The sequence below is a fragment of the Ailuropoda melanoleuca genome, chromosome 5, assembly GCF_002007445.2.
Source record: "Ailuropoda melanoleuca isolate Jingjing chromosome 5, ASM200744v2, whole genome shotgun sequence".
Lineage (NCBI taxonomy): Eukaryota > Metazoa > Chordata > Mammalia > Carnivora > Ursidae > Ailuropoda > Ailuropoda melanoleuca.
This window is the reverse complement of record NC_048222.1, coordinates 102340648-102363721: the sequence shown is the minus strand read 5'-3', so window position 1 is coordinate 102363721 and position 23074 is coordinate 102340648. Positions and strand designations below refer to the sequence as shown.

Sequence of the window (23074 nt, the reverse complement as noted above, 5' to 3'; positions counted from 1 at the left end):
CTTTGCTTCCTCCTTACTCTGTCATAAGCATGTGTACGTGTGCGTATGTACACACACATGCACACACGCCACAAGTTCAAGTCAATGTTGGTTGTGCCAATAGCTCGAAGCAGTGGGTTTTATATATTTGGTAGATGGCGTTAAGATGACAAAGGATGACAAGAAGTTGAAGACTTCCAAGGTGGGATCAGGTGAGAAGTCTCTAGAAAGTTGGTGCTTAAAAACATGTCTTATGAGGTTGAATCTCTTCTTCCTGGTCCACTGGAGGACAGGGGACATACAACTCTCCTCCTTGTCTCCTGTCCATAAACAATCAGAAGAGACTTTGGGAGTTTTTTAAAGAAGTATGGGTTTTGGCTTTTGCTGGAGGTAGTAGGAGTGCAAATGCTCCCTCCTGTGCTCACCATAAACATCATAAAAAAGGCAGTTGGCCCACAGATGACGCATGGCAGAGAAATTCCAAAAGGTATCTTGTCCTAGCAGTTCACCACAGAAGTTGGTGATTCCAGGAGCCTGATTCCAGGCTCTAGGAAAAGAGTAAGGTCAAGCCTACAGAAATGGAGAAGGGCAGATGGGATGGGCATGAAGTCAGAGTTGTGTCTACTTAGTCTTGCCCCATAAATGGAGAGAGAGAAGAGCAGTCCTGAATTACACTCTTCCCTTGCCACTTGCACTAGCCTTTCCATTTCATATCTGCTCTGTACCAAGAGACCGGCAGAGGACAGAGCCATGGAATTCTTGAAACCACTGGGTCATCCCTGCAGCCCCTGTAAGTTTTTAAGAGATGGGCATGTGTCAGATGGATGAATGCTCCTAATTTCTGAATGTGGAATGCATCTAACCAGAAAGTAGGTCTATTTGGAGTTTCACTCTTAAGAGAGTTTTTTAAAAAAGCTATCAGGGGTATTTTTTATTTTTTATTTATTTTATTTTATTTTATTTTTTTTTAGATTTTTTTTTATTTATTTATTCGACAGAGATAGAGACAGCCAGCGAGAGAGGGAACACAAGCAGGGGGAGTGGGAGAGGAAGGAGCAGGCTCACAGCAGAAGAGCCTGATGTGGGGCTCGATCCCATAACGCCGGGATCACGCCCTGAGCCGAAGGCAGACGCTTAACTGCTGTGCCGCCCAGGCGCCCCTCAGGGGTATTTTTTAAATTCTAGAGAACAACATACAGTCAGACTACATTTAGCACAGTTTTGTATCTTCTACGTCTTCTAATGCTGTATAATGAAGACTGATCTTTATGAGGAGTAACCCTGAGGCACTGATTGATTCCAAAGTACATTATGTGCATCAAATAGGACTTTCTGTGTTAGGCAGATATTTGATTTTTGATATGATTGAATTCTTACTAATCCTTTCTTTCTCTTCTTTTTTTTTTTTGGAGGGATGCAGGGAGAGGCAGACGGAGAGAGCAAATCTTAAGCAGGCTCCACGGCCAGCGTGGAGTCCAATGTGGGACCTGATCTCACAACTCTGAGATGATGACCTGAGCTGAAATCAAAGAGTTGGACGCTTAACCGACTCAGCCACTCAGGCACCACTACCAATCCCTTCAATGTTGGCAATTGGAATATGCTAGATATGGTTGCTTCCAAATAATTATTTTACTTAAAAAGAGGCCTTTGGGGGCGCCTAGCTGGCCTAGTCTGTAGAGCATGCAACTCCTGATCTCAGGATTGTGAGTTTGAGCCCCACGATGGGTGTGGAGATGACTTAAACATAAATAAATAAATAAAAAGATGAGATGCCTTATTTCCCAACTGCTTTCTATAAGTAAGAGGTATATTTTCTAATCAATTAGCAAAGATAATTTTTGATCCAAGGAGAATCAGGGACTGGATGGTCTGGGAGAACCAAAAAAGACAGATGCATTTCTGAAAACGGATGCCAAAGATGAGACCACTTCTCCAAGCACTGTAGTGGTTTCAGAGAATGAGAGCAACACTTACCCCTATCGTAGAAGCCATGTAATCCGAACAGATCTCTGCGAAGTCTCTCCCCATTACGCCATAGTAGAGGCCATAGAACAAGGATACGATGCCAAAATCCATGGAATCTCTAGCCTTGATTCTATTGAAAACAACAGGGCAAGGACATAAGAACACGGCATTTGGGGGGCTTGGGAAGGGTTGCAGCTTAGCAGACATCTCCTGCCAAAGTATCTAACAGAAACTTGGGAGTGTTTTTTTTTTAATTCATTTTTTTAAATTTATTTTTTTTAAAGAATTTTAAATTTTCTAAATTCCCCTCAGATTTTACTACTCAGTGGTAAGTGGACAAAGTAATTCTGGAGAGGGTCTTCTAACTAGCGGTTCTCAAGCTGGGCCATGCGAAGAAAGGCCTGGGCAGCTTGTAAAACTCCCCATCTGCCCCCTGCACCCCAGGCCAATGACATCAAACTCTTTGGGGGGTGGGGCCTGTGCAGCAATATTTCTGGAACCTCTAGACCCCAGGTGATTTCAGTGGGCAGCTAACTTTAAGAACCTCTTTAATAGAGCCATGGTTCTCAGCCTGAAATACAAATTAGAATCACCTGGGGGAGATTTAAGACTCTACTGATGAGGAGCAGAACTGTGAGCGGCCTGGGGTGGGGTCTGCCAAGCAGTGCTTTCTAGAAGCTCCTCAGGTTGGGAATCCCTGCTATCAAACTGCGATTTTACAGACTGCTTTCAAATACTTCACTTCCCTAAGAAATACTTGAGGTAGATAAGATTATCCCCACTTTGTATTTGAAAAAATGCAGATTTAGAAGAAATGATTTGCTTAACATGAAAATTTGTACCAGGGATCAAGCTCCAATTTTTAGGCCCTTTGCTACTGTGCCATAGTTGCCATGTATTAATCAGAAAGAAAATGTGCGAATTGGATCATATTTCAAATAGATAGGATTCTCTATGATAACCCCACCCCATTTTAAAAAAGATTTTATTTATTTATTAGAGAGAAATAGAGAGCACAAGCAGGGAGGGGGAGGGGCCGAGGGGGAGGGAGAAGCAGACTCCCTGCTGATCAGGGAGCCTGGACACCAGGCTTGATCCCAGGACCCTGGGATCATAACCTGAGCTGAAGGCAGATGCTTAACCCACTGAGCCACCCAGGTGCCTCATTCCCACCTCATTTTTAAGGGAAATATTTCTTTAGGAAGTGAACAATCAGCCCCTAATTTAATTAGCTCCTAATTCTATGATACTTAATCATTGTACATATGGTTTGCTCTATCTGTCACCAGTTTCAAATATTAGCCCTGTGCCTGGGTAGATCTGATTGAGTCAGGCAGCAAGTGAGGAGTGGAGGAGAGCTGGGTAGTCTGTTTTTGGAAACTTTTTCTGGTTGTTTTGTGCTCTGTTAATTTGAGGAGGAAACAGTAAAGGCAGAGAGATTCGTAAATTTAGAGGTATAGATCTTTTGGTGACGTGAATTGGGAATTCCAACACAAATGGTAGCTTTATTCTTTCAAGATTTGCCTCAGTATATTTGGGAATTGGGCCAATGGGGTGGAATGAAGATTATCTTCTCTCCATGTTCAGGGGAGGATATATCATAATCTTACTGATAAAAAGCATAGTGACAGATTTGTGGTTCCACAGAAAAGAATCTTAAAACAGTGATAGTCAAGAACACTAAGGAGTGAAAAAATAGTTCCTTCCCAGCTGGAAGGGTTAAGTTCTTGGTATGCCTCATTGTAGAAGTCATGGCTAAGGATCTTAAAATCTTATGGAAAATAGTCTTGGGACTATAGGCTCAGTGATTTCATAAAGTCCTTATGAATATTTTCACATTCATTAAAATAAAGTTATATAGATTGTCTGCTGAAAAAGGAAATCAGTGTCTTTCCACATACAAAATAATATCGAAATCATAGATCTGTACAAATGCTTTCTATCCCTTTTCTGCTAGAAAATGGTGGGAGCTCCTGCTCTGAAAGTGACATGAAAAGCTTATAAAACCAGTCATGTTGCCATAGGAAGTGTCCTTCCCCTCAGGGTTGACACTCCATCCAATTGACTTCCCTATTTCGTGAGTTAAGGGTCGCCAATCTCTTCCATTCAATTTCTGTTAAGATCCCAGAGACTCAGAGGAACTTCTCTGATGTGAGAGGGATTCTGGGGAATTTTTTGTTTGAGCTGCTTTCCATAGCTGTGCAGTAGGTCTTAAATTCCCCTTCCCGACCACAGGTTGATCACATGGCCGAGGCTCTGCCCGTGAGAAACTCATCCACAGCACATTTCAGCAACCTGCTTTCTAGTGGGAGCTCTGTTCCGAGTTATACTTATCCTGATTTCCTTGATTGTGCCCAAGACTTTCTTGCTCTGTTATCTCCGTACCTCTCATTCAAGTTCTAAGCACTCAGTTTTGTCCTTTTCTGACAGTTCTCAGCAAAAGCGATTTCATGGTTACCAGAAACAAATTCTAGAGCAGTGCTGTCCGTGGCAATATAGAAATATAGATTAAAAATTTCCTAGGGGTGCCTGGGTAGCTCAGTCGGTTAAGCGTCTGCCTTTGGCTCAGGTCATGATCCCGGGGTCCTGGGATCCAGCCCTGCATTAAGCTCCCTGCTCTGCAGGGAGCCTGCTTCTCCCTCTCCCTCTGCCTACTGCTCTGCCTACTTGTGCTCTCTCTCTCCCTGTCAAATAAATAAGTAAAATCTTTAAAAAAGTTTTTCTAGTAGCCAAATTAAAAAGAAACATGAAATAATTTCACCAATACACTCCAAATACTGTATTTCAACATGTAGTCAATGTAAAAATTATTTTTTCATACTTTGAAATCCACTGTGTATTTTATAGTCACAGAACATTTTATTTCACATTTCAGTTGCTCAATGGTCACATGATCTACCGTATATTGCCCTGGACAGCATAGTTCTAGGGGTTTTAAGGAAGAAGACATATATACAAGGAAATGACACTTCAGAATTTTATGGAGGGGAAATGTTCAGTAAGAATTACTCTGCTACAAATGTAGGCCTTCTTTCAACGGCGATCTTTAAAATTTGCCTATCAAGTACAGGTTTTCTTTAAAGCTTATAAATTTTTGAAAATTTTTTATTCTCTAGGGTTTCCTCTTATGCTTTTCTAGTGGTTTGCACCAATGACATCTACTCTACCAATGAGATCTACTATAAACAATGTGGGCGTGGAACACCATGAGGCCAAATGATTCCAGATACAGAGAACACGACCAGGTGAACGTTGCAAGGAAGTGTTTGGAGATATTAAGGTCTTAACTGGAGATACTTACTTGAAAAATAAATTGAATCCACACACCGTAAACATGATAGCCAAATAACCCACAACGCCAAGTGCATAGCTGAGTTTGTAGATTAGGAGAAACCATTTGTAGACCAATCTGTGGCGTGTAAAATGGGGAGAAATACAGAACACTATATATTATAAAGTATTTAATCTTCCTTGTAAGTCAGTTTTTAATTTCTAGAATTCTATTTTTTATGTAATATACACGAGTAGATTATATCAGCTAAACCCAGTAATAATCTATGGTTTTAATATATCAACAAACTATATAAATGGTATGCACACTCATATATAAATTCATTGTAATTTCTCTCTGCTCCTCATGTAAGAGTGATCTTCAGGGATGGTTTCTCTACCTGGGGCCCTGCTTCCCCTTCTTCTCTGGTTAGCTTAGAGTGGATTTGGCAGGAGCAGCTTAGAGGTAAGCGAAAGATGAGCCGAGAAGTCAGGAGGGGGGAACCTCCTCCCCCAGAAGTTTCTCCCCGCCTTCCTCCTGCTGCCCCTCCATCCCCCAGCCCCAGGGCAGATGTCATCAGCAGTGGGCTCAGCCTCATCCCAATTTCTCTCCACTCACAGAGCCCCTCCCCTAGCCCTGGGATGGAATCACCGGTGAGCCTCAGGCTGGTTTTCTCCTGCTATGTGGATGGGTCCTCTGTGTATCCCAGCATGTACCATAACTACTCGTAAAGCCTTTTCTTCTTCCCACAGGGTCGAAATGGAGAATAGGGAAAGAAAGGAATGGTATAGATGATCTAGAAGGGAGCCCCATACCCTGTTTCCCTTATCCCTGGCAGTAAAAGCCCTTAGAGATCTACAGAAGGGGCCACGTGGCTACTTCATGCCTGGGAGGATGTGGGAAGTGGCTGGGAGCCCAGATCCATTGCGCATGTGCCACAGGACAAGGTTGTAACCACTGGAGCAAGAAGAGGGGGTAGAAGGAGAAGGAGCAGCTGGGTGCTGTACTTGGTGCCCAGAGAAGAGAAAGGGGTGGCTGGACTGTTTCTCCCAAGCAGGAGGCCCTGTTTGGCTCTCAGCTCTTTCCCCGAGCTTCACAGAAGCCCTGTTCCTGCCTTTCACAGCGCTCTTCACTCAGAGTCGCACTCCAGAGACTTTACCACACCGTCTCACCTCCAACCTCTGGAGCCCTGCCTCCAACTCTCTCACCTCCCCCAGCTTCCTTCCTGTTGGAGTCATTGCTCCAAATGCTTAAGTTCTACGATATTACTGATGCCATGTTTGGATGGTATTTTAAAAGACGCCCACTTCATTGAGTTCTAGTCAGAAGGGACCTTCTGAAACATGATGCTTTACATGGGGGCTGGTGGGCTGGCTTGAGTTAGCATTGACATCATTTCTACGGTGAAAGTCTTCCCCACTTCAGGGGACTCACTAGCCGGGCTGTGTGTGCCACGCCTCCTCCTGCAGGTGTAATCCCGCCCCGTGGGAGGGGTCGGCCGTGGCGAGTTCCGTGGAGCCGGAAACGAAAACCTGCGTGGACTGCACGAGGTGGGGCAAGTCGCTCTGAGCCGTTGTCATCTCTAAAAGGGGTCAGAGAGGGTTTTGGGGGGTCTTTCTGCCAGAGTGACTCCTTGGGCTGTTGGTCCTCGATTTGCCGGTGCCTAGCAGTTTGCATCACTGCTCAGTGCAGCCCGGTGGAGGCGGAAGTTTTTGCTGCTAAATGGGGTGACAGTGGGGGGAACGACCAGCTCTGAGAGGGCCTCCCCTCCGCCCCTACAGCCCCCACCAGCACCAGAGTGGGGGTCCTAGAACTCCACACGTGCTCCAACTCGACGCACCCTCTCTGCACCTTGAGGGGCACCTCTCAATGTTGTGCCAGCCCCACAGATTGCCCCATTTATAAAATGGGGATGACAACGCTAGCTCCTATGGTAGTTCTGAAGATTATGCGAGATGATGTATTCATGTTCAAAAGACTCGGCAGATTCAATGCTCAGTCTATCACATAATCATTACAGATGCGTTAGATTTTCCGAATCCCCTCCATCCCCAAATCTTCCTGCTTAGTGGGGTACACGTTTCTAGAGCACTAGCGTCCAGAACTCCCTTGCTACTTCGATGACAACTGGAAGGCAGAGAAACCAGATTAGGAATTGTGTTGGTGCTTCAGAGCAGTTTTCACAAAGAGAAGCTTGACCTGGAATCGATGTGGCCAAGCCTGGCTCTTTTGGCTGGTTGGTGGCCTGTTTTTGAGCCTGACCCTACTGCAGTAGAGAGGAAATTTATTCCCCTTCTCTGTTACTCTGAGCAAGGGCTTGCTATACTGTGGGGGAGGAACAGCTGGATTGTAAACGGGACCCCTCCCCTTGGCTTTGCCTTTGCACCATGCTGATTGGCGCCCACCAGTTTTCTCAGCCTGTAATGAAATCCTGTTTCCAAATGGAAAATAGCTAAGAAGTGACTTACCTATAATATGATTAAACAAAGATCCATAAAGATCTTTAGGGCCTACTACCTCTCATAAACAGAAGCTTCTTTATCCAGACTACTTTTCTAGAAAAAATGGGATCCTAATTAGTCTTTCCCATTGTCGTCTCTTCCAATGGTGGCTAGGTCTTTCCTTAAATGTTAGTGGGACATGCTGGCTGGCAGGCTCTGCCAGGGCTCAGAGCTTGCAGGCAGGAGAAGCGGAAGTGGGTGCACCGCGGGCACGAGCCCCTGGCCATCTGGGATAAATGAGGCATGAGGGGTAACGAGGCAGCATTTGCAGATTCCTTGCCACGAAGTTCCTCTGCATTGAATGAGCTGACGTGCACAGAAATACTATGTTTAACTGGGGTGATTCATTCTACAGTGCAGAAGTGAGCTAGTCTCACTGAAATACAATATAGATTATATCCAGGGAATGAAAACAAGTACATTTTGGTTCATCTAAAATTTGGATCACTTTCACAAGTCTTAAATAACTGACAACGTTTTTTGAAGAAGGAGAAAGTGTGCCATATGTCTATGTGCTGATGGGCAAGCCAGGCCATACAAAGGCTGTCTAAAACCACAAGCTGGTCAGTTTGAGAGGTGTCCTAACATCACCCCAAAGCTCCTCCCACAGTGGGATTAAATTAAAATATCAACCTGAATTTATTTATTTGTATACCAATCTTTTAAAAAAAATTACATTTATTTTTTTAAGCAATCTCTACATCCAACGTGGGGCTTGAACTCATGACCCTGAGATCAAGAGTCACGTGTTCTTCCGGTTGAGCCAGCCAAGAGGCCCTTGAAGATTAATCTTTATATTTATTTATCCAACTTTTCTCATTGCATATTTTTTCTTCTCCAAAGTAGAAGGAAAAGTTGGTATTTGTCTCTCCTACTTTTTTAGAGGATTAAGAACAAACATCGGAATGGCTAATCATAAAAACATTTCACAGGAGCTTAGGATTTATTCTTCAACAAAGATAAAAATTTGACATTGTCCTATTACTATGTAACATGTTACACATTTTCACTATCCCATTTCAGTTTTATCTAGATTCAGATTCAGATCTTATCTAGAGAACAAGGAGAGTGAAAGAAAACTTAGGGGCACATTATGAGATTATAAGCACTTTGGAAAGATTTGTAGATATGATGGAATTATAGAAATGTCAAGAGGTTGGCAATGGTAATTAAGATGATCACTGGACTATTAAAGCCTCATTTGTTATGAGAGGAATAAGTTGTCCATTGCTTATGATTTATCCGACATAAAACACATACATAGTTGTTAGAAATACAAACATTATAAAATATGTGTAACCCAACTTATAAAGGAGTCAAACAAAATGCTGAGCTAAAAATAAACATGCAAATAGTACTCTAGAAGGTTTAAACAATACTTCACTTCTCTTTCTTCTGGCTTTCATCTGAAGTAATAAATGTTACAGGTCTGTCTGAATCGCCGTTAAATAATGAACGTGAACTAACAGCAGTATAGCTAATCTCTAAAATAGTTTTGCTACTGAAGGCAAAAGAAGTGTAATGCCCTCCTTCCCCACCCGGGGAAAATGGAATTAAAGTATACTTCTTAGTGCTACAATAAAGAGGATGTCAGGGAAGGAACAAATGGAATACATACCGTGGTGTTCTCCCTGAGAGGGGTTTTCGGGTAGCTCTGAAGAGGATGTAACTGGTAATAACTGAGAACATTCCCCACATAGACAGAAACCGCCACCAGAAAAGTTTTATCGTGAAATAGAGAGGGACAACCCACATCTGCAACAGTGTCACCAGCTGTCAGAAAAATGAACAGAAAGGGGCTTTCAATGACTGAGGGGCCAGAATGTCATGTCCACTATGAAATTATTCAGAAGCCACTCTGGGGGAAACCACTTCCACCATCCCATCTGTAACATGGCTCACATGCAGCCGCAAGCTCTTCTATACATGCGAGGTTTGGGAGGGACTTGGTATGATCATCGGAAAATTCAAATGGGAAAGGACCCAACATATTCATTTTTCTTTTACCTCTTTTTGCCTAGATATTTCAGATAAAAGCAACTTTGGGCTTCAAAAGCTATGTGATTTTGGTCAAATGAGCCCACTTTTTTTGTAACATTGGGGATAACAATGCCTGCCCTGCCTGCCTGTGCTGACTGAGGTGGGGATCAAACCATCACAGATGGGAAAGTGCTCTGGAAACAGTATGTAATACGGGGAGCCAAGGGGCTGTTTTTTCTATCATGAGCACATGCACAAATGCACAGGAATGTCAAAGGAGGAAGTGACGTCACAGCAGCTTCTGGGAACTCTTTTGCCTGCTGCCCCAGCGTACCCTGCAGGGTTAATTAACCCTGGAGTCCTAACTGTGGGGTCCTCTCACCCCCATCTTTTTGCTTCTTGCCTTTCCTTTTTAGGTACTGGTGCTTTTTCCAGGCAAGCCAAGATGTGGAGTCAACTCTTTCCTGTTCATCTGTGTGTAACTCCTTGAGGCCTGTGCCACTGATCCAAGTGCCAGCGGCCTTCAGAGGGTTCAGTTGGCTGGTCCCAATCCCATGTGGCAGAAGCAGGAGGGGTTGAGCTGCTGGCTTGTGGCTCAACTTGATACAGTGACCACAGTGACATGTGCATTCCTTAGATCAGGCTGAATACCAGCTATCCCCTCTCTTATGAAAAGCAGACAGGTTTAAACAACAGCCATAACCTCTGATCTTTTGTTTGATCACATGCAGACGAACCACTTATGATTTGCTCAGCACCAATGTAAGAGGGGGACGGCAAAGGGGGTTTGTCTCAGGTGTGGACGTTCATTGGTAGTGGCACCTGGCAATGCTCTGTGGAAGAGGATTCTGAGCCCGGGTCCTGGTGTAAAGAGAACAGTGATTGGTTCATTATGTCTGCCAGTAAACACGGGAGTTATTAGAGCCCCTGTTTCATCCATTTGTCGTCTGAGTAGAACAAAGACTGATGTCATTTCTTTATTTTCATTTTTATTTTATTTATTTATTTTTACTTTCTTCATCCTTGTGATAAAAGGAGGCAGCTGAGAAAAAAAGACAAGCCTCTGGATATATTTTTGGGTCCTTTAACAAGGTCTCAGTTGTAATAGCCTTAAGGTGAAGAACCAAAATTATGTGATAAGACTTCAAGATGTCCATGAGAAAGAAAAGACCACAGCCATTCCTCTTTCCACATCACATAAGAAGACATTTCCGAGGTTTTTCATTTTTTTTGTTGCTTCATCCCCATGAACGACCTGATCTGAAGTCTTCTGAGAGTTGCCCTAAATCTTTGGGAGGACACTAGGGCTGTTATTGAACATATGCGCTTGAACAAAAATACACATGGAGCCAATCTGATGGGATATCTGCAGAGTTTGCGGGAAAAAATATCCCTATAACCTCCTTCTTTTGTTTTCAAACTCCAGGCAGTACTTTCAGGGAAGAGTATTCTTTATTCGGGCCTGAATTAGTCAGATACAGACTTGCCTCCTTTCACCAAGCTTCGCAGATACTGCGTTTTTGAAGATGGAAGGTTTGTGGCAATCCTGCGTCCAGGGCGTCTATTGGGGCCATGTTTCCAGCAGCCTTTGCTCGCTTTGTGTCTCTGTGTCACATTTTGGGAATTCTGGCAACATTTCAAGCTTTTTCATTTTTATATTTGTTACAGTGATCTGTGATCAGTGATTCTGACTCACTGAAAGCTCAGGTGACGGTTAGCATTGTTTTAGCAATATTTTCTAATTCAGGTATGTACGTTGTGTTTTTAGACATAAGGCTATTACACACATAATAGACTACTGTATAGTATGAACACAGCTATGATATGCACTGGAAAACCAAAAAATTCATTGGACTCGCTTTCTTGCGATACTTGCTTTATTGTGGCGGTCTGGAACTGTACCCTCTGTATCTTGGGGGTATGCTTATAATTGCTCTAATTTTCCATCCTACCTTGTGAGTGTGGTTATAGTGAATACATGAGTTAGCACCTTTATTTATGAAGTCAAGATGAATATATACCTAAATAGGACAGACAGGCTTTACCTGAGGAAGTAGAATACCGTTCCTGAGGGCCAGAAACCACATACTGAGTAAGACGCGACATAGGGCTATGTTAGCACTCAGCACTAGCAACTGTGACCCTCCGCTGATAGTCAAGGTGTGTGGTGCCTTAAAAGATCGCAGCAGTATTTGGGTCATTTATTTCCTATAGCTGATTTTGGAGATAGTTATCTATGATAAATGATGTTTTCTGGCTTTTTAAGTTCATTACTTCTGATATTAAAAAAGGAAATGGACATGAACTCCATCTTTCAAAATCTGATCATCTGTCTTTTGCATTTTTCATCTTTCTGTCTTAACGGTTTGATTCATCTTGAGCTCTGGGTGTTGTATGTAGGTGATGAATCACTGAATTCTACACCTGAAACCAACATTGCACTGTCTGTTAACTAACTAGGATTCAAATAAAAATTTGGGAAAAAAACCCCAATTAGATTCATCTTTACATTTTCCTCATAAAAAGGCTGAATTTTTAAAAAAAATATTAAGAGTCAGTTCATTTTAATTCAGTAAAAGTACCCTGTCTCTGTATTTTATACTTTAGATCATAAGCCAAAATAGACAAGACTAATCTATTTCCTCAAATCCATGGAGTTATAATCTATAATATTTTGGAGCAATGATTGGATTATATGTTTATAATACTAGTTCTCCTTGTGAATCTGTAAGTACAACTCATTTCTAGAAGATCCCAAATTTCTTACTTGATGCCTGGGTTTAATTAGCAGTCCATAACAATGTTCAAATGTATAGACACACTACTTTTTAAAAATAGGCCTGAGAGATCAGAAATAAAAGAAAAGCAAAAAAATCATCATATTAGGAATGCAAATACGCAGTTTCTTAACTCTCTTGAAAGTGTATACCCAGTGCCATATTTTCTCAACATGTAAGGGGAAAGGTCAGAAACGTGCATTATGAATTCAATAATTGTAGAGGTCATTTTGAAATGAGGGCCACATTTCGTATCAATTTAAAAGATTCTTTATCAATTTCCAGGGCAGTTAAAACTTCTCATTTTTAATAGCAACTGCCATATATGAAATGTAGGAATTTGGTGCCTCATAAATAAATACACGAAATATGTGAAATCGAGGTGCATGCATGCAAAGGAGGAGGCCTGGCAGCTGGGACACATTAATAATGCCAGAGGGGTCACCATCTGGGCACGTGCATAGAAAACACAGCTGCATTCCTGGCGAGGGGCAGCTTGTGCATCTGGAGCACATCACCCAATGTTCTCCCCACCCACACGTTGTGGCAGAAGGAATTTCCTGACAATCAGAGGCTGCCTAAAGGTACCTTGCTTTTTCTTACAGCTCAGCACATAATGAATCTGAAAAGAATAGCAAATCAAGTCAAAACAAAGGTAGCTTTTTATTTGCCTCATTAGAACGATGAATAGATCGATGAATAGATCACACAAAAGAGAGAGAGACAGAGAGAAGGAGGGAGGGAACGGGAGGGAGGGGGGAGAGAAAGAGGGAGAGAGAGATTGAAGGAGGCAGGCAGGGAGGAAGGGAGAAAGGAGGGAGGGAGGCAGTTATGTGATGCTCATTTCCTTTGCCCGGTAAATCCCTAAGTATTTGCAGCCACATGTCCATGTGTCTGTGTGTGTTTGTATAGGTGGAGGTGGTGCAAGAGCAAGGAGATGCCAGAGGTAAGCAGAAAATTATCATGTCACTAAATGACTCCGGGAAATACTGCCGCTATTATTAGTACAAAGGCAATGAAGGAGTGTGGACATAAATCAAACGAGTAGAAGGACGGAATCTTGGCATACGAAGGGCCATTCATTAGAAATTCACTTAGTCCTTATTTCTATCTTCAAATCAATTCAGACTGTTGATTTTGCTCTTTAAATTCTTACAGGAGGTTCTGCAACGTTGCGTATGTACGAAACTCTGTATTTGTGTGTTGCCTCATTTTAAAAAGATTCAATCAAGCAGGCATAAGGCTTTATTGGTACAGTAATATGTTCTAGTGTTTCACAGCTATTAATAGGCAGGAAGTTGATTTAAATAGAGCAGTATTTCAATCTGTGGCAAATTATTTCCTGTGTGTTGAGGCAAGTTAACAGTGTGTCTGAAGCCCAAATTCTGTGTATGTAGTCATCGGGCCTTCTATTGATTTGAAGGGGAGCACAGGGATTCTTTTTTGGCACGTTCCCCCTATTTCCTGCAGATATGAAAAGTAGGAGATAGAAAAGAAGGTAGAGAGGGTGGTGTTGAATGAAATTTAATTTTTAATTAAACGCTGTTAAAAAAATGCTGTTAAAAGCATTTGGAAATAATTTAACTTTGAAGTTAGCCATGTCCACACCATATCAACACTATGAGCTGAAAACAAAAAATTCAAATATCCAGATGCTCTGTCTCTATTGTACTAAAAATGTGACTGTTTGGAAACGTCCAGCTATTTAGTAGTATTCCAAACAAAATTAGAATCTTCCACTTCTTATCTACTTTCTCTCTTCACTTTTTGACATCACATAGGCGCAGTTGATGTCATATGTTTAAACCCTGTTTTCTTAATAACATGTCTCCTTTGCTTTAGGTATTCGTAATACGCTGCCCCTACAGACCATGGAACAGACTCTAAGACAAACTTAACGGTCACTTCAGGAGACAGACCTATTTATTCAAAGCTGCAATCTGAAAGTGTTTTCAGCGTTTTGGATTAGTCTCCTCACCTCTGAAATACATGATCCAAATTATTCATGAAATAAGGTGAAACTAATACTATTCTGTATATAGTAAATGATACCTTAAAGTTATAAATAACTAAGACACATGGACACAGACACATGGACAAACTGGCTCCCACCATCTGCCATCAACTTCATTCAAAATGGTAAAGCCACTTTGGAAGTCAGTTCGGCAGTTTCCCACAAAGCTAAGTATAGTCTTCCTACATGATCCAACAATCACACTACTAGGTATTTACTCAGTTGAACTGAAAATCTACAGTGACACAAAAACCTGCATGCAGGGGCACCTGGGTGGCTCAGTCATTAAGTGTCTGTCTTTGGCTCAGGGCGTGATCCTAGAGACCTGGGATCGAGCCCCACATCAGGCTCATCTGCTGGGAGCCTGCTTCTTCCTCTCCTGCTCCCCCTGCCTGTGTTCCCTTTCTCACTGGCTGTCTCTCTCTCTGTCAAATAAATAAATAAAATCTTAAAAAAAAAACCTGCATGCAAATAGTTAATAGCACCTTTATTCATAATTAACCCGAAACCGGAAGCCACCAAGATGTCCTTTAAAATAGGAGTAGATTAGCAAACTGTAGTATGTCCATACAGTGGAATATTAGTCTGCAGTAAAAGGGTATAAGCTATCAAGCCATGAAAAGACATGAAAGAAACTTGGTTAAACAAGCTAATATGAAAAGGCTGCATGCTGTAGGACTGCAATTATATAACATGCTGAAAAATGCAAAGCCATAGATCATTGGTGTGATCATAATAAGATCATGGGCTATCAGTGGCTCGAGGAGGGAAAAGGGAAGGACAAACAAGTGAAATGGGGACTCTAGGGCTGTAAAATTGACCTGCATGATTCTGTAATTGTGGCTACAAAATTGTATGCGTTTGTCAAATCCCATTGAACAGTACAGCACACACAGCAGAGGTTAAGGCATGCAAGTTTTAAAAAATTCATTGAAGAGATTAGAGAATCCTCGGTAAAGGCAGATGGTGACAAGAGGCTCTTAACTGCATCCCAAATGTATGAAACAACCTCACTGAAGGAAATTAGTGGGGAAAGGTGCTGCTGTAAGTAACTCTGGAAATCAGAGGAGTCTGTAAGATTAAGGCAGTAGGAGCTGCACCCGTACGGGGTAACTTGTTGAGAAAAGTGTCCCATGGGAATACAGGTTAACAATTCCCATACTGCTCTCTATGTATCCTGTATTTCGAATTCCAGTTGTTCATTGCTAGTATATAAGAAAGCAACAGACTTTTGTATATTGACCTTATATCCCACAACTTTGTTGTAATCAGTTATTAGTTGCAGGGTTTTTTTTTTGTTGTTGATTCTTTGGAGTTTTCCACACAGTCATGTCATCTGCAAACAAAGATGCTTTTATTTTTTCCTTCCCAATCTGTATACATTTTATCTGCCCCCCCCTTTTCTGTCTTATTGTGGTAGCTAAGACTTAGAGTGCAATTCAAATAGGAGTGGTGAGAGGAGACTTTCTTGTATTCTTCCTTATCCTAAGGGGAAAGCATCCAGTTTCTCACCATTAAGTGTAATACTAGCTGTAAGTTTTTTGTAGATAATCTTTATCAATTTCTCTATTTCTAGTTTGCTAATAGTTTTCATATGAATGGGTGTTGGACCCTGTCAAATGCTTTTTCCTGTATCGATTATTATGATCATACAATTTTTCTTCTTAATGTTGACTGATTACATAAATTGATTTTTAATTGTTGAACCAACCTTACGTATCTGGAATAAATCCCACTTGGTCATAATGTATAATTCTTTTTATACATTGTTTAATTTAATTTGCTAATATTTTGTGGAGGAGTTTTACATTTCAGTTCATGAGAGATATTGGTATAATTTCTTCTTGTAATGTCTTCATCAGATTTTGGTATTAGGGTAATGCTGGCCTCAAAAAATGAGTTCTGACGTGTTCCCTCTATTTCTACTTTCAGGAAGATTGTAAAGAATTGCTATCAGTTCTTCCTTAAACGATTGGTAGAATTCACCACTGAAATCATCTGGGCATGGTGCTTTCTTTTTTAGAAAGTTATTAATTACTGACTCAATTTTTTTGTTTTTGTTTGTTTTAGAGATAAAGAGTGAGAAGAGTGCAAGCAGGGTTTGATGGGGGAGAGGGAGAGAGAGAATCTTAAGTAGGCTCCATGCCCAGTACAGAGACTGATGTGGGGCTCGATCTCACAGCCCTGAGATCAAGGCCTGAACTGAAATCAAGAGTCAAACCCTTAACAGACTGAGCCACCCAGGTGCCCTGACTCATTTTTTAGAAACAGATGTAGGCCAGAGGCAGGATGTATGGGGTCGATTAAATGGGTGATGGTGGTCAAAGGGTATACATCTTCAAACTTCAAGTTATAAGATAAATTAGTCTTGGGGATGTAATGTACATCATGGTGACTATAATTAACAATAATGTATATTTGAAAGTTGCTAAGAGAGAAAATCTTGAAAGTTCTCATCACACAAAAAATAACTATGTGTGGTGATAGATGTTAACTAAACTTATTGTGGTAATAATTTCACATCATATGCATATATCAAATCATTAAGTTGTACACCTAAAATTAATGCAGTGTTATATATCAATTATATCTGAATAAAAAAATAGATATAGGCCTATTCAGATTATTCATTTCTCCTTGTGTGAGTTTCGGTATTGTTTGTGTTTTTCAAAGAATTAGTCTATTTCATTTAAGTTATCCAGATTTGTGGGCATCTGTTCATAATATTCCATTATTTTCTTTTTACGTCCATAGGATCAATAATGGTGACTCCTCTTTCTGTTCTGATATTAGTAATTTGTGTTCTCTTATTTTTTTTCGTTTGCTGGCTAGAGCTTTACCAAATTTACTGACCTTTAAAAAAAGACCCAGTTTTTGGTTTCATTGAGTTTCTCTATTGATTTCCTATTTTTAATTTAACTTATTTCTGCCCTAATTTTTATTATTTCTTCTCCTCTGATGGCTCTAAGTTTAAATTACTCCTTTCTTTAGTGTCCTAGATGTTTAATTTACTGATTTTAGATCTTTCTTCTTTTCGAATATATGCATTTAATGCTATAAATTTCCCTCTAAGCACTGCTTTTACTTCATCCCACAAGTTTTGATATGTAGTATTTTCATTTTCACTTAATTAAAATTATTTTTTAGTGTCTCTTGAGCCCTTCTCTTTGTCTCATGTGTTGTTTAATCTCTAAATACTTCAGGATTTTTCCAGCTATCTTTCTGTTATTGATTTCTAATTTAACTTTTGTGGTCTGAGAGCATACTTTATAAGATTTAAATTCTTTAAAAAAATTTTGGTGTGTTTTATGCCTTGAATGTGGTCTATCTTGGTGATTGTTTTATGTGAGCTTGAGAAGAGTGTGTACTTTTCTGTTGTTGGATGAAGTATTCTATAAATATCAATTAGCGCAGATGATGAATGGTGCTTTTCAGGTCAACTCTATCCTTACTAATTTTCTGCCTCCTTGATTTACCAACTACTGAAGGGAGGGTGCTGAAATCTCCAACTAAACAGGGGATTTGTCAATTTGTCCTTACAGTTCAATCAGTTTTTGCCTTGTATATTTTGACGTTATCTTGTTAGGTATATGCACAATAAGAATTGTTATGTCCTTTTAAATAACTGACTCTTTTATCATTATGTAGTGCCCCCTTTTCTCCCTGATAGTTATATCTGTATTCTTTTAAGAGTTTCTTGTCAACAACATATAATTGGGTCTTGTTTTTTTGTTTGCTTTTGTTTTGTTTTTTATTCACAGTGACAATCTGTCTTTTAATTGGTATATTTAGACCAATCACATTTGAAGTGTTTATGGATATAGCTGGATTAATATCTACCATATTTGTAACTATGTTCTGTTTGTTGCATAGTTTTTTGTCTCTTTTCCTCTCTGCCCCCCTCTTTTTTTAGCCTCTCTGCCTTTTTTTAAAATTATAATAATATTTTTTATTATATTATGTTAGTCACCATACAGTACATCCCTGGTTTTTGATGTAAAGTTCGATGATTCATTAGTTGCGTATAACACCCAGTGCACCATGCAATATGTGGCCTCCTTACTACCCATCACCAGCCTATCCCATTCCCCCACTCCCTCCTCTCTGAAGCCCTCAGTTTGTTTCTCAGAGTCCATAGTCTCTCATGCTTCATTCCCCTTTCTGATTACCCCCTTTCTTTATCCCTTTCTTCTCCTACCTCTGCCTTTAAGTGAGAATTTTATGATTCCATTTTCTCTCCTCTCTTAGTATGTGTATTTTTTAAGAGAGAGCGGGAGAGTGAGTGCATGCAAGTGGGGTTTGGGGGCCAGAGGAAGAGGGACAGAGAGAGAATCTTAAGCAGGCTCCATGCCAGCATGGAGCCCAACACAGGGATCAATCTCATGACCTTGAGATCATGACCTGGGCCAAGAGCTGGATGCTTAACTGACTGGGCCACCCAGGTGCTCCAATTATATATTTTTAAAAAAGTGTTTCAGTGGTTGCCCTAGAGTTTACAATATACACTTACAACTAATCCAATTCCATTCTCAAATTATACTATTCTGCTTCACTGGTAGCACAAATACCTTATAACACAGAATTCCCAATTCCTCCCTCATGTTTCTTATAATACTGCTGTCATTCATGTCATTTATCCATATACTACAATCACCCAGTATGGCAGACCCTTGAACAACATTGATCTGAACTGCATAGGTCCACTTATACGTGGATTTTTTTTACAGTACTGTACCATAAGTGTATTTTTTCCTCCGTATAACTTTCTTAATGACATTTTCTTTTCTTTAGTGTACTTAATCGTAGGAATACAATAAATAACATATAACATACCAAATACGTGTCAACCCAGTATGTTACTGGTAAGGCTTCTGGTCAACAGTAGGCTATTAGTAGTTAAGTTCTTGGGAAGTCAAAAGTTATATGCAGATTTTCAACTATGTGGTGGGAGTCAGCATCCTGAACCCTCCTGTAGTTCAAGGGTCAACTGTACATCGTTACTATTACTACTTTGAACAAATAGTTATCTATTTGGTCACTTAAGAATAAGAAATAAAGATTTTATTTTATCTTCATTTATTCCTTTTCTGACACTCTTCATTTCTTTATGTAGACTTGAGTTTCTGACCTATATAATTTTCCATCTTCCTGAAGAACTTCTTTTAGCATTTCTTGCAGTCAAGTCTACTATTAATGAATTCTCTCATTTTTTTGTTTATCTGAGAGAAAAAGTATTTCACTTTCGAAGGATAATTTCTCTGGATATAGAATTCTAGGTTGGTGGGTTTTTTCTTTCAATACTTGAAATAGTTCACTCTATTCTCTACTTGGATATATGGTTGGTGAAGAAAAGTCTGATGTAATACTTGTCCTTGTTCCTCAATAGGTAAGCTATTTTTTTCCTCTGGCTGTTTTAAAATGTTCTCTTTGTTTTTCTGCAGTATGAATTTGATATGTCCGGGTATAGATTTCTTGGTATTTGTTCTGCCTCTTCTCTGAGCTTCTTAGGTCTGTGGTTTGGTGTCTGTCATTAATTAAACAAAAAGTCTTGGCCATTATTACCTCAAATATTTCTTCAGCTCCATTATTTCTTTCTTCTCCTTTTGGCATCCCAATTGGGGTATATTATGTTTTTTGGAACTGTTTTGGAGTTCCTGAATATTCTTGTTTTTTAAAATTCTTTTTTTTCCCCTTTGGATCTCAGTTTGGGGAATTTCTACTAATATTACCTGCAAGCTCCCTGATTCTTTCATCAGCCATGTCTACTTTATTGCTAAGCTCACTGAAGGCATTCTTCATTTCTGTTACAGTTTTCTTTTTTTAATTTTAGTATTTCTTTTATTTTTTCACAGAGTTTCTACTTCTTTGCTTACATCACTCATCTGTTCTTGCATGTTATCTACTTTTTCCATTAGAGCTCTTAGCATATTACGCATAGTTATTTTAAATTCCTGTTGCGATGATTCCCAAATCTACAATGTCTCAGTCTGGCTCTGATGTTTGCTTTGTCTCTTCAGATTGTATTTCATTTTCCTTTTAGGATGACTTTTAAATTTTGGTTGAAAGGAGGACATAATGTGTGGAGTAATAAGAACTGACATAAGTAAGTCTTTTGTGTTAATTTGGCTAGGAGTTGGGCTGTGATTAATGTTTGCTGTAGGTATCAGAGGATTCAATTTCCATTAGTATACTTGTTTGTGTCTCCCTCTTTGTCTTTGGGTTTCCATAAAAACTCCTTCCTGTATAGCATCTGAGTCTTGCAGCTCTTTCAGCTATAATCCACTATTACACTGGATACCTCTTGATGTGGTGGTTAGGCATGGGGAGAGTGCCTATTATTCTGTGATTAAGTCTTGGTCTTTTTGTGGGCCTCTCTCTCTGCACCATGACCTTCACAAATGTTTTTAAACTTCTTGTTTTCCCTTAAAGTGAGACAGAAAGGCTAGAAGGGGCTGGAGTGGGATAATTTCTCTTCCCCTACAGTGGAGAAGGCTCTGATTTACATTGCTGTGTAGGTCTTTGTGATGGAGAACAATCTGGGTCTAGTTCAGAATAATTACTTTTCCCTCCCCCTGCCAGATGCATAGGGTTTTTCTTGGCTTAATACCATGGGAATCTGCTGGGGTTCCTAGAGTTAAAACCTCAAAGAAATATGGGGGAGCCCCTACCACTGTGGCCCCCAAGAGTTTCTCACTTATACACTAGTCTAAACTCCAATTCCAGCAATTCTTCAAAGTTACCCCTAAGTGTTTCTACCATTATGTGGCTCTTAACAACTTCTGCTCCCAGTCACCAGATCTCAGTTGTGATTCCCTGTATTCTCCTGTCTTTCCAGATTTATGGTGGTGGTTTTCCCACTGACCTCAATTCTCTGATAGATCCAAGAAAACTTACTGACATTCAGTTTGTCCAGTTTTTTCTTGCTATAAGATAGGGGTGATGACTTTCAAGCCTTTTACATGTCAGAGCTATAATCAAAAGTCCTTCCTATTTTAAAAAAATTCCATCATTTGAAAGATCAGGAAACTGAGGCTCACTGTGGTTATATTAGTGGCTGAAGTCTTCTAACTCCTAAGCTGGTGTTCTTCCGTTCACCATCTTGACTCTGGTTGCTATTAACATATCTCACAAAATCAGCCTGGGGACCACTCTGCAGGTAAAGCATATGGTAGAGCAGAGGGTATGGCAAGGCAGGAGAAACAGGTGCATTGCTTTGAGGAAAACAATATGTTGACATCTAACAGGGAGTGCACCTTAATAGCTGAGTATTCACTTTAGCTCTAAAAAGGGTTCAGAAAAGGATACTTTTATTAGTAAACTGCTTTTACAATGTATGACTAAATTTGTGAAACTGTTATATACATCAGGCTCTTGAATGCATTCAGCGTCAACTAACGGTACTGAATACTCACTATATATCAGCCACCATGCTAGAAGTTCTCACAGGAAAATGTTTCTGAATCACAATAACTTTGGAGACGGGTTCCTTTCTTCAGTATTTCCATTTTGCAGATTAGGGAACCATGGCTCAGAGATATTTAAGTAGTTTATCCTTGATATGAAAAAAAATAACTAGGGAGGTTGGATTCTAGTCTCTACTCTGCAACTAATTAGTTATATAACCTTGACCAAGTTATTTAATCTCTCTGAACTATATTTCACAAAGGGAAAAAAAATAATTATTTCCCAGGGTAACTTAATGTATAAAAAGCACACTATCACAACTGTAATAGTAACAGTAATTTGTATATGAATTTTTACATATAGTAATTTATATACAAATATAGTAATTATAATTAACATTTTATAAATATTAATATATTACTAATATACTGATGGAGATGACAAAATTGAATAATAGAAATAAATTCTCTTAGTATGGCCCCTTGTAAAAAGAGAGCCAGGAACTCATGAATCTTATAAATGTGTTCAAAGCTCTCTGTAGCTCTGCTAGGTGTCACATAATCTTAGATGCCAAGAGAAACAATTTAAAAGTTAAGCTCTCCCTGGATGATAAGGCTATTCAGGTCAGCATTGGTGGAAACATGACCATATCAAATTCCATCCCAACAATGTTAAGTTGAGTAGTATATCAGGTGCAGGTTTTTTTGATATGGTTCACTCAGAGTACAGTAAGAATGCTGGAAACCAGTGCTGGAATCAGCTACTGTTGCTCTGGAAACCATTTCCAGATTCAGTGGTTGCAGGTACCACGAAGAGTTCCTGAAATGGCTGTGTTCTGATGACTGGATCTGGCAGTGAACCCTTAAGAAGAGTTGCAAAGTATGGGGCAAATTGGAGGCAGCAGCATGGGAAAGATCAGCCTCATGTGCTGGTTCTCACCTTGAGCCAGATATTATTAACAGAGACATGCAAGGGCAAGGGGCTACTCCACCCATTCCTTTGGGACATGCGATAACAGATAGAGATGGACTGATGGGCAAAGAAGTAGAAAGTATTCTAGAAGCCAACCATGTCTATGAGCTAATCTAGGAAGAGTCCCCAACAGGGCCACCATGAGACCCAAATCTGTCCTTGACCACTGTGGGGTATCTTCATCTAGGTTCAAAGTGCCAGGATCACT

General features: G+C 40.2%; 1 protein-coding gene across 11 annotated transcripts in view; it reads right to left on the bottom strand.

The window, feature by feature from the left end:
• RNF175 (ring finger protein 175) overlaps positions 1–23074 on the bottom strand; it is a 63893-nt gene that overhangs the window by 27088 nt on the left and 13731 nt on the right. For all 11 annotated transcript variants that reach the window (XR_004625817.1, XM_034661493.1, XM_034661497.1 and 8 more), the window contains exons 4-6: positions 9338–9492; positions 5249–5356; positions 1957–2077 (exon numbers count right to left, since the gene is read on the bottom strand). Coding sequence is in view for 10 of the 11 variants with exons in the window: in XM_034661493.1 (XP_034517384.1) it covers positions 1957–2077; positions 5249–5356; positions 9338–9492 (384 nt within the window). In the remaining variant the exon portion in view is untranslated. The remainder of the gene's footprint in view (positions 1–1956; positions 2078–5248; positions 5357–9337; positions 9493–23074) is intronic.